Genomic DNA, 12,947 nt, shown 5'->3' with positions numbered 1-12,947 from the left:
CTCCTGTAATTGTTGAATACACCAAGTAGCCTACAGAATATTCAAATTTGATAACTCAATAACTTATAATAATTTTGCATGTAAACTGTAATAAATTCCCATGAATCAAGAATGAAGTAAAGGTAACTTAGGAGCCTTGACTAGAGTATCAACTCCATTCAATAAATTAATCCCTCCTCTTCTATGCGTGGTACTATAAGCAGTGGACGTGTAGTTGCGATAACAAAGTCAACTATATCCTTTAATTTTCAAATGCCAGTAAAAATTACATAACTAGTGACCCCCAGTGATGGAGAAGTCGCTCAAGAACTGTAATCTTTATAATCTGTATTGTAATCTTTGAAACCCGCAACTTTTAATTATAAAGAGTTGATGAAAATCATTATTTATTATTTTACTGGGTGAATTTTTTGATTCATTTTGTAATCCAATAATTTACAGATACCTCATAGCTGAAATTGAAAAAATCAGCATTTTTATGCAGGGATTTGATCAGATGTTTTTATGTAGGAGAATTATAATTCTAACGAAAATGATCTATAAGGTTCAATTGAAAGTATTTTACAAATTGATATGTAGGTGAAACTTCCTTGTTAAATATAAATAATAATATACACGGAAATCTTCAAATTAATAATAATAACCAGTCATGAAATTATCTTTATATAAATAGGATGGAAATAAAAATCCCAGTAGGCCTCCCCTTTTTTAATTATTTTATCACAACATGTTTCAACATTTCTATTTTTTATTTTTAGATTTTTATTTTTATTTCTATTTATATTACAAGTAGTCCTATACAGAAAAGAGTCAATTACCTTAATATTTTTATTTGAATTGAAGTTATTATCCATGTTTCCAGAGAGAGTACTAATATCTTCATTCATACATGTTGATCAATCGAACTGTGAATGATGAATAAGAATCAGTTGGCGGAGACGACTACTTTTTTGTTCCACGCAATTCCCCTGAGATCTAGTCTATCTGATGTTAACCTGTATACTTCCAAGCATGCAACGAATATTTTTCTTTTGAAAAAGCATGTTCTAATGACAATTATTATAGGTTTTTCACCCGAATCTTCATACTAATTTATAACAATCAATGCCATAGGCCTATATGCTACTGGCTAATGGTGATATAATGAAATATCGTTCAATTTAAAAGCAGTCAAACTCAAGGGAATTTATGAAAAATAACGGTTTAAGTTAAAGCATGAAAATATTTACTCCTCAAACATGACTACAGAATAATATAATAGGTACAGCAGTACCTACTCGGTCAATACCGGTTTAGTATGTATATTATACATTGACTCATTGGCTATTTTTTAGGCTAGACGCTGCATTGCCTGTTCAAAATTTAATAATCAAGCGCTAATGAATTCCGATCGATTTTTCGAGTGAAAACTTCACTGGGGGAAACAATCATTCTTCAGACAGAAAAAAAAATCCTCTTATTTGAACAATTATCAAAAATGTTTCTGAGGAACAGGCCTGGCCTACTATAAGTAAATTTTCATCATTTAATCAAGTCTATCTTGAAATTTTAAAACTAGTAGTTCTGTGAACAGTAGACCTCGCGCTCAGTTAGTTACATTGACCTGTTGTTATGTTTTCTCAAAAATTAATTAATAATTTATCAATTTAGAATGTCTAGAAAAAAATCCTAAATAAATATAGAGCTTTCTGTCCTATCGTACCGTGACGTGTCGTCCTGGAATGTGAGTGTGAGCGCTGTTATCTGGTCTGGCTGCAACTGTCTACAACGTTGTTGGAAAGATACAATTTTCAAGATGTTCGATGTTTTTGAACGGGTAGTATTATAGTCAACTGTCTACAACGTTGATGGAAAGATAAATTTCCAAGATGTTCCATGTTTTTGAACGGGTAGTATTATAGTCCGCTAGACAGCTGATTTATGATGAATAATTCTATAGTCTGATTTTTACGCTAATATTGGCGTATGAAAGAGGCTCCTTCTTCCTTTTATATTATCCTTGAAATGCAAAATTTCCAAAAACCTTGTAACATTTAAACATTCGACATTTGAACATTTAAACATTTAAACATTTAAACATTTAAACATTTAAACATTTAAACATTTAAACATTTAAACATTTAAACATTTAAACATTTAAACATTTAAACATTTAACATTTAAACATTTAAACATTTAAACATTTAAACATTTAAACATTTAAACATTTAAACATTTAAACATTTAAACATTTAAACATTTAAACATTTAAACATTTAAACATTTAACATTTAAACATTAAACATTTAAACATTTAAACATTTAAACATTTAAACATTTAAACATTTAAACATTAAACATTTAAACATTTAAACATTTAAACATTAAACATTTAAACATTAAACATTTAAACATTTAAACATTTAACATTTAAACTTTAAACATTTAAACATTTAAACATTTAAACATTTAAACATTTAACATTTAACATTTAAACATTTAAACATTTAAACATTTAAACATTAAACATTTAAACATTTAAACATTTAAACATTTAACCATTTAAACATTTAAACATTTAAACATTCAAACATTTAAACATTTAAACACATTTGAACATTTTTAAACATTTAAACATATAAACATTTAAACATTTAAACATTTAAACATTTAAACATTTAAACATTTAAACATTTAAACTTTAAACATTTAAACATTAAACATTTAAACATTTAAACATTTAACATTTAAACATTTAAACATTAAACATTTAAACATTTAAACATTAAACATTTAAACATTTAAACATTTAAACATTTAAACATTTAAACATTTAAACATTTAAACATTTAACATTAAACATTTAAACATTTAAACATTAACATTTAAACATTTAAACATTTAAACATATAAACATTTAAACATTTAAACATTTAAACATTAAAACATTAAAACATTAAACATTTAAACATTCAACATTTAAAGATTTAAACATTAAACATTTAAACATTTAAACATTTAAACATTTAACATTTAAACATTTAAACATTTAAACATTCAACATTTAAACATTTAAACATTTAACATTTAACATTTAAACATTTAAACATTTAAACATTTAAACATTCAAACATTTAACCATTTAAACATTTAAACATTTCGCTCGGTCAATAAATAAGATTTTTTTGTTGGTAGGTAAGCTACTTAGACAGATCATTTTGAGTAGCCTTTGCTACTTATTCATATAAGTATTCGAATTTAATACTGTACTGTAAAATGTCACAATCACAATATTAGCATATTTAATAAAAATTAAAGCCCAATATTTTTGGACTTTAAGTTGTTGTTGCTTTCTTAATCATTCATTGTTGAGAATGATATTGTATCTATTAATTTATAAATAGATAAGTTATTTATCAGAGCAGTCTTCTTTTCAATGTAGATTAGGCCTTTACAGGCAACTATCCAAGTTATGTAAACAAATGATAAGAGTATTTGATGGATTATTCAAGAAAGAATACCATATTCGAATTGGTTACATTCACATTCTTTTTATTGTAATAATCAAATAGATACTGCAATTTGTAAATTGATAGAACAGGCTTAGAGAGAACAGACGATATGGGTCACTTAAAAAATATAAGAATTCTATTGAATTCATTCTGAATATTCCTAGTTCAAATGTGCGATACTTAATTAAATTCTGCGATTGTTCCAAACATCAGTTGCCCAACGAGCTGTCATGAAATAAATCACTTCGAAGAGACTGATAAAACTGAATCCTAGAAAAAGTCCCATCAAGCCGCCAATATTTGCTGGGAACAGAGAAATAGCAAAATTATACTTGGAAAAATTATTATTACTAAGTTAAAGTATATATTCAATTTCAACAGACCTGATTATTATTAATTGTAACCAATGATTTTAATGATCAAAATGCTGTTGATATGTTCAATAAATTTTCTTCCATACTGCATAAGGAACTGGTTATTTATCACTGTGATATTGATACGGTGATATTGTGAAACTGACTCCGCACTACACTTGCAGAATTTGATATTAACTGGAACAATGATATTAACATCTTTCTCAAATATGACAGACTTTTTTCACATTTTTACTTTCCTTGCCCTATTACCATAGGTAAGGAAAGTATTGCTTTCCGAAAAAATTTAAGGTACCCCAATTTTCAAATTTCCATACGTTTCAAAGTCCCCTGAGTCCGAAAAAGTGGTTTTTGGGTATTGGTCTGTGTGTGTGTGTGTGTGTGTGTGTGTGTGTGTGGTGTGTGTGTGTGTGGTGTGTGTGTGTGTGTGTGTGTGTGTGTATGAGTGTATGTGCGTCTGCGTACACGATATCTCATCTCCCAATTAACGGAATGACTTGAAATTTTGAACTTAAGGTCCTTTCACTATAAGGATCCGACACGAACAATTTCGATCAAATGCAATTCAAGATGGCGGCTAAAATGGCGAAAATGTTGTCAAAAACATGGTTTTCGTGATTTTCTCGGAAACGGCTCCAACGATTTTGATCAAATTCATACCTAAAATAGTCATCGATAAGCTCTATCAACTGCCACAAGTCCCATATCTGTAAAAATTTCAGGAGCTCCGCCCATCAGTGCAGATAGATTCCCAATTATCAGGCTTCAGATACAATTCAAACAAAGAAAATCAAGTGGAGTAGATTGAGCATGAAAATCTCTACAATTAATGTTCAGTAACATTTTCACCTAAAATTGAAAATAAGCTTTAAATTCAAGAAGATGTGATTATTCAATTGCAAATTAATGTTGATTCTATTAAATCATTCACTATGAAGAGAAAGCAGACCTCATGTGTGTCTCCAGCGTTATTGCCCTGTTACCAGCTGGCTCAAATATTTGAATAGTAGACTTGAGATGCGCGGGAACACTAGCGTCAGGTGATCAATTTTCATAACGGCAAGGAAAGTTGTGTGAGTGCGCCACACCAGATTTTTGTTTAATGGTTTATAATTGACGAGTAGCCTTCCTAAGTCATAAAGTGAGCATGACTGTTTTATATTTATTATATATTTATATATATGTTATGTATATGTATCTGTTTTTGTTTAATGATTTATAATATATGTGTTAGCGGTACGGTATATTGTGAGTATATGCAATGCTATGTATTATCTTCACATGACGTTTGTTTATAACATTTGTAATGTTCGATGACAAGAGCTTACGCACAGGCCTTTGTTGCCTATGTAAGCTCTTTCCTATGTGATACAATAATTTTATACAAGAATAAAATTGTGATAGATCAAGAGTTTTATTGTTAAGTATAGTTCTATATTTTTTGTTTTGATTTTAGTACTAAGTATATTATATCGATTATTGAATTGAATAGACTTTATTGCTTAAGTTTCTATGTAACTGCTTTGAATTGTATTCAGAAGGAAGAAATAAATTAAATTGAATTGGATTGAAGAATAAAGATTGATTGATAGATATACATAAAGACTTGGGATAGTGAGTATTATCTTATGTAAAATGGCCTACAAGAAAAGCGTGGAGGCTTTTCAAAGATGAGCCTAAGGACTCTCTTCTGGGCACAAAAAATAGACAACGCATGCCTTATCCTTCCCACAGCAAAATGCCATAAGAGAGCAATGACTAATACCCGTGATATACAGTCATCACAGCGTCCAGTAACAAGTACCTTGAGATTCTTGTCAAGGCAAAGGCTGTTGAGCTTAAACGCTTCAGAAGAGAGTCAGCATGACAATGACAATAATAGACTGCAGTCCATGGTAAACCCCAAGAAATTAGTGATTCCTTTTGATTGTGATCAAATAGGCATTTGAGGAAAATAGGTCAGCAGCATTCATTTCGAAATTCAGTGGGTTAGCGATTGTGAATCTTTGTATGGTGAACTCAATGAATGTGGACTTGCCAATATTAACTTTTAGGTTATTAGCGGAGCACTATTTAGACATTTGTGTGTGTGTGTGTGTGTGTGTGTGTGTGTGTGTGGTGTGTGTGTGTGTGTGTGTGTGTGTGTGTGTGTGTATGTGTGTATGTGCGTCTGTCTGTACACGATATCTCATCTCCCAATTAACGGAATGACTTGAAATTTGGAATTTAAGGTCCTTTCACTATAAGGATCCGACACGAACAATTTTGATCAAATGCAATTAAAGATTGCGGCTAAAATGGCGAAAATGTTGTCAAAAACAGGGTTTTTCATTATTTTCTCGGAAACGGCTCCAACGATTTTGTTCAAATTCATACCTAGAATAGACATTGATAATCTCTATCAACTGCCACAAGTCCTATATATGTAAAAATTTCAGGAGCTCCACCCCATCAATGCAAAGTTTGATTTTAGATTCCCAATTATCAGGCTTCAGATACAATTTAAACAAAAAAAGTCAAGTGGAATAGATTGAGCATGAGAATCTCTACAATTAATGTTTAGTAACATTTTCACCTAAAATTGAAAATAAGCTCGAAATTCGAGTAAATGTGATTATTCAATTGCAAATTATTGTTGATTCCATTAAACCATTCACTATGAAGAGATAGCAGACCTAGTGTGTCTCCAGCGTTATTGCCCTGTCACCAGCTGGCTCAAATCTTTGAATACTAGACTTGTGATGCGCGGGAACACTAGCGTCAGGTGATCAATTTTCATAACGGCAAGGAAAGTTGTGTGAGTGCGCCACACCAGATTTTTACATTTGCTTTTCTTTCAACTCAACTATTACATTTTTAATAAAATGACATAAAAATGGTCATTCACATTGTTTTTCGAATGTCGAATAAAATTTAACCATGATGCATGTGACACTCTCAAAATATTGTACGAGAAATGTTCCATTGCATCAGCCATAGAACAGATTTCTAAGTGGACAAAATACATTATAATCAATAAGTCAAATAACACTCACCTATAAAGTCAGATATTGTCACGATTGCCACCCTTTGAATATTACTAACGGAATTTGTTTTGAAAAGATAAGATACAACAGCTGTATTTCCCCTGAAAATATAATACATACAATCAAAAATTAAATTTGATTATAACATCTTGAAGCTTATACTACCGGTATATTCTTTCTCAACTGTTCTTGTTTTATAAGTTAGTAATCCTATTGCTGTAGCAAACCTATCAATGCAGCAAAGTTACAATAGTGTACGGTATGCTACCTATTGCACTGTTCATATTTATACTTGAATATAATTATTTTTTAATCATTTAACATTTCAATTATTTCAAGTTGGCCGACCAGGATAGCGAAGTGGACTTGAGGATTGCAACCTTCAGTCTTTTTTAGGCGCTGCCTGGTCGTGGGTTCGAGTCCCACCCGGTATGGACACTTGATGATCTCATCACTGCCTATCGTTATTCCGCAGAAGCAATAATGAAAAGTGAATTATCGATTAGATTTTAATTCTTTTATAATTTTTGTCCTTTTTTTACAGCTTACATAGACTTCAGTTTCCACGAGAAGAAAACGTGAACAAATCTTACTTTTTAGTAGCATTCTTAGAGATGTTGGAGCTAGGATCCTCGAATAGCATTGGCAAGCTGCTGAACTCCATATCGTAAGCTATTTCAGTACAGGCTGGCAAGCAATTACATGCGCTGAAATGTTTAGAGTCCTGTTGACGAGATGAAAATCTTACTGTGAAATAATACAGACATAAATTTATGTTACCTCATTTACTTATCATGAAAGTTACTTATTATTTACTTTTATTTATTAATTTTCAATGACTACATTCTTCTTTGCACCAAAGCAACAGGTTGTGACCAATAATTTATTTGAAAATAGAAATTAAAATTGAAAATTCATTGTTTTTAAGAAATAAATTTCATTTTCATTGAAAAAAGTTGAGAAATTTTCCTGTCTACTGAGTGTTTCATTTTCTTACACAGTAAATTAATTTATGTTTAATATAGTATCGAGCTCATACAAACTCAATAAATCACTGAAAATAAAAAATATATTATTCATTCAATAATTTTACTGAATAAAAATTGAAATTCAAGTTTTTAAAATTGTTTACTCACAACTCACTTGATAATGGCATCATATAGCCGAAACATGTTGTGAGTAAACAATTTTGAAAAGGATACTAAGATTTCTATTTCTATTCATATTCAAGTGTAGCCCTAACGAAAAAAAAACAATAATTCTCCTATTATGGACTTTTATGACTTAGGTAGGCCTAATACATTCTAAAAGGTATGTGCATCTCGATTGGTTACGTTTATCAGCACAGTGCCTGTGAAGTATTTATACTCACTTATAACTTTTTTCAAGCAATCAACTTGATGAATTCCACATAATGGAGTAGATATTCGGTCTGTGAAAAAAAATTATAATAAATTGATGATTGTAAATGAGGATTTTTTGAGTTGAAAGCAAATTGGGAGAAAAGGTATACAAATAAAAATATAAATCTGAGTAGCCTTTTTAAAATTATTATTATTTTTATTTACTACCCAATCACTTGATAATAGCATTATATAGCCGAAATATGTCGTGAATAAATAATTTTAAAAAAGGTACTCAGATATATATTTTTATTTACATTCAAAAGTAGCACCAAAGAAAAAGATACAAGGTATTAGGAAATATAATTGACTCACATACTAATTTAAATTCAAAGTACTCTTCTAAACATATATTTTGAAAAGTGTTAAAATGTATGTGTTAAAATGGGTACTTTGATTTTTCTATGTAAAAACAACTAGGCCTAACAAGAAAGTGAGAATTGATTCCCAATACACTGCACTACTTTAATAATTATTACAGTCCAACAGAAATAGGTCTTACTTTGTGTTTATAAATCTTCTACTTACTCCAAAAAAATATAATCATTATATTTACAAGATATTACTTTTTGTGATACAATAATAATAAAATTGTACTGTTTAGCAATGTACTTTGAGAAAAAGTTCTTGCATCATCATTAGTACTTACGCGATAAAACATTAACAGAGCAGTTGCATTCATTATAAATCATTTCAGCCTCACATTCAATGTCACAATTATGTAAAGTGTAAGTGCTGTAGAACTTCAATTTGCGCTCATGACTGTAATAGCAGCCTCTGGCTTCTGGCGTCCAAAATCGGAGATTTTCCGAAGTGCTAGTCAGCTGCGGGGATATCTTGAATATGGTGGTCGCATCAGTTTCAGCGTAGGCCACTGTTTGGTAGGGTGTTGGCGGCTCTGCTGGATTGTGAACAGCAGTCTGGTAAAGTGTAAATAGAAGTAAAATATTATTAATTTCATATCAAATTTACCTATTTCTTCGTTTAATAGAACTACTACTATTCTCTATTTTTTTAAGACTATACCGGTTTCGGTCAATTATGACATTTATTTCATTATGCCATTTTGGCATGAGGGTACTCGTAATTCTATATAGTGAAAAATTACATAAAAAATCCTATAAAGTATCCCTGTAGAGTGAAAATAATAGCAATTCACCTCTACTTTTTGCTTTCCATGATTGAAAATAGATTAGGTAGCCTACATTTCGATTAATCTTTTAAAATTTCCCAAACTAGGTGTTGTGTTGAAGAATCTCATCACATTAATTACTGTTCATGTAGTTAATCATGATGGTAGAGTACAATTTTTCATTCATTTACCATTAAAATATGATTTATCATAAGATTAATATAAATCATGAATAATCTTTATCATAAATTTATTCATAAAAATTGATGTGGAAGGATTTGAAGCTTGAATTTTCTTCAAATTTATCTGAAATTCCACTGTATTTATTGTAAGTGATATTTTTTATTAGCTTTCCTTAAAAATGTATTGTAATGTTTGTTGTAGTGTTAAGAGTTTGATAACTAATTCTGACTCGATTTGAATTTTAGTACTGTAGAAAATCCACTCTTAATTGAATGATTGGAAAATCCAAAAAATTCTAGGTAAAATTTCGAGCTCTGTTAATAATTTCTAGCAACAGCTTGCAATGTTTAATATATTATCCATTCCAAAATCACAATAGAAATGATAGCTCCTATTATTGAATTTTAGTTACCTATATAGCCAAAAAAATATTAACTACATAGACTATAATATAACTATATAGATTGATGCGCTTTGCTCCATACCCCTTCAAGTCTCAAATCATTGCCAATGATGATATAACCCTCATATTATACCACCCGCTCGTAGAGCGATTATGAATGAATGAGTGAGCGTTGTAATCGGGTATAGCCTTGAGTTGTTCAGTGGTTCATTAGTCTTGGTTTGCTCTATTCCATCATTCAAATTATTAGTTCTACTAAGATTATTCACACATTGAACGATGTGAACACTTCTAAAGGACCAAAGAGAATTATTTTTCTACCCAGTAGAGCAGAAATTATTGGAAAGCAGACTGAGCCTGCATTGATTGAATATTATATTCATTAGATTAGTTCTTCCATGGAAAATTCTATTCTATTAGGCAAGAATTTGAACAAAAAAAGGCTTCACCCAAAATCCGTGTCCTCCTTGAATACAATTCTCGTCCATATCGTCAGACAAGAAATCTAGAACAAATGTGGCAGAATTGTCATAAGACACTCCTGGAGTCCTCCATGGTATGCTATTTTCATCAAAATTTATCTCTTTATATCCACTTTCCAATTCCCAAATACGATCAGATAGGTAAAATTTGTATGGAATATTTGTCAACTCATCATAAACCGCCGGGGCGAGTCTGAAATTAATCGCAGTAGGTTTTAGTGTATTACATTTTTGGTAAATTTTAGTATATTTTAACTTTTCAATGTGATTTGACTGTCTTCTCAAAAATCACATTTTCAAAGCCTTGATACACTATAAAAAAGCCTATGATACGATATTTTATGAGTTTCTATGATACATAAATTGGAAATTTAACTTTGAAAACGGAAGTGATCCCATAACTATTTCTCTCTCAAACTCAAATTCAGATTGATGATTAGCCTGCAGTTTGCAGTTAAAATGTATTATTATTACTATTTTATTACGATATCATTTTTTTAGCTACAAAAAATATTTAATAGAGAAGGTTACTTACTCTTCAATGTATTCTTGTGAGAACAACTGACTTGTTGGAAGCATATTAAAAGTGAAACAGATTCCTGCCTTAGTTGAAAACATTTGAAGATAAGCGCATGGATTTGTTCTCCTTATATTCTGCCAACTGAATGATTTTATAATCCGCTTGCATAAAGTTGTGCCTATCTGGAATGACGAGAATTGAAATTTTATACCAGCTGGCTCGGCGAACTTCGTACCACCAGATAGTTAATGCATCTCATGAAAAACTTTAGCTGGATGCTCACCTGAGAAGGTGCGATGCGGCATTTTGCATATTGGTGCTTCTTGATAATTGGTTTGAATGGAAGAACTCACACACACTGAATCGGGCATTGCGTGGAACGGTGTGATAAGGCAATCTCCATAAGATCAACACTTCGTATCACCAAGCCGCGCCTCCTCAGGTGTGCTTAGCCTTAGCTTAATCTGATGCACTATATTTTTATGAAAATTATTCAACAATCAGTATTTACATTTATATCTCAATATGGACTTCCTATGTGCTGAGTTAGTTGTTCAGCAGTTTGTATTCTTAGATATACTGTAGTTGAATGCAGCTTGCTGGGAAATTGAATGATATATATCTCATTGCTGCTGATTTTCCCGTGCATATTCGAAATTTACAGAATTTCGAGTTCTATGACCCAAGTCAACGTCCGACTTGTAGACAGTAGTAGAATGAAAAACAGAAAAACAGATCTACCGACGGCTGTTGGATGACGCAATGATTATAACAGCTGATTTTTATTTCTGTGTGTGGCCAGCTCACAAATCTTCTTCCATAATGATTACATGTAAACTTTGAAGAACCGTAGGAAAGAGTCCTCAATGTACCTAGAATACAAGGTAGTGGCCACGAAAAGATGCGCAGTAACAAATTCAAACCAACTGGTCAGATTTACCGGTATCAACTATCCTCTATAGAAGGCAGTGGCAAGGCAGAGAATCAGCAACGCTGGTTCCTCTATCTTTCTCCACTGCCATTACAACGTGGACCTCACTATATCATCTACTAGCTTATGGTACATACATGCATACATGTATATTTGGTATCATAAGCCAGTAGCCTACGACTGTACTTCTAAATCTTCTAAAACTTAGTAAAGTAATTTAGGTAACAGCATAGAAAAACTATATTAAGAAAAGTTTGCAAGAATTCTTCTATGGTAACAGAGTACGGTAGATGATATTATCATGTTATACTGCTCGTAGATACACTTCATTAATACAAGTTTTGTAGTTTTTTCAACGTTTTTTCTACTTTGTTCATTGTTAATAATTAATATACAATTGGTAATTAAAGATCGAGAATCCAGATGAAACTTTAGTACATGTGATCAACTATAGAGTTTTTAATAATGATTAATACTTAATTTTCCAAGTTTGAAGAGAGTTGTGGGTTCCGGAACGTCAAGTCTTCAAAGTACCGGTTGTTCATTGAAAATGATGATGGTCCATAATCAAGTATACTATATGTAGGGTAGGCATATTGTTTATAATTAATTTGCATGCCAAAGGAAATATGACAGAGTTTTGAGTGATCATTATGGTTAAGTAATCCTTACCTTGAGGGTGATTTTCATATTAGCCTCAGAATCTAATAACTCATCTTTACTTAGATCATGCATCATTTTCAGCAAGTGTTCATTAACGAAAGATTGGATGTAATCTGTGCATATACGAACACCCAAGTTCAATTTTATTTTTCTATGGGATAGAAAAAAATCATCATTGCTGGGTATAATTGAAATTTCAGAGTTAATGTTCACCACTCAATGAAAATCTATTGCCTAATACAGACTGTAAAATTAAGCATATTTTACCGATACCGATAACGGTACTTGGGAAGTTATTCATGTATCGACTTGTTTTAGTTATGGTAATAATCTTAATCA

At 30.9% G+C, this 12,947-nt stretch overlaps 1 protein-coding gene across 7 annotated transcripts in view; it reads right to left on the bottom strand.

Annotated features, from left to right (window-relative positions):
• The window catches only part of LOC111048309 (pickpocket protein 28-like), a 100,748-nt gene that overhangs the window by 67,415 nt on the left and 20,386 nt on the right, over positions 1 to 12,947 (bottom strand). For 4 of the 7 annotated variants that reach the window (XM_039430934.1, XM_039430932.1, XM_039430937.1 and 1 more), the window contains 8 exons: positions 12,618 to 12,759; positions 11,030 to 11,196; positions 10,462 to 10,687; positions 8,944 to 9,214; positions 8,264 to 8,323; positions 7,485 to 7,638; positions 6,901 to 6,992; positions 3,445 to 3,794 (listed from right to left, as the gene is read on the bottom strand). In XM_039430934.1, the coding sequence (XP_039286868.1) occupies positions 3,676 to 3,794; positions 6,901 to 6,992; positions 7,485 to 7,638; positions 8,264 to 8,323; positions 8,944 to 9,214; positions 10,462 to 10,687; positions 11,030 to 11,196; positions 12,618 to 12,759 (1,231 nt within the window). In that variant the 3' untranslated portion in view covers positions 3,445 to 3,675. Of the gene's footprint in view, positions 1 to 3,443; positions 3,795 to 6,900; positions 6,993 to 7,484; positions 7,639 to 8,263; positions 8,324 to 8,943; positions 9,215 to 10,461; positions 10,688 to 11,029; positions 11,197 to 12,617; positions 12,760 to 12,947 lie in introns of those variants that run through there. The other 3 variants (XM_039430935.1, XM_039430938.1, XM_039430936.1) reach the window with 3 other exon arrangements.

The sequence above is a fragment of the Nilaparvata lugens genome, chromosome 6 (genome assembly GCF_014356525.2).
Source record: "Nilaparvata lugens isolate BPH chromosome 6, ASM1435652v1, whole genome shotgun sequence".
In the NCBI taxonomy this organism is placed as follows: domain Eukaryota; kingdom Metazoa; phylum Arthropoda; class Insecta; order Hemiptera; family Delphacidae; genus Nilaparvata; species Nilaparvata lugens.
Note: the sequence above shows the minus strand (reverse complement) of the source record. Positions and strands in the feature narration are given on the sequence as shown.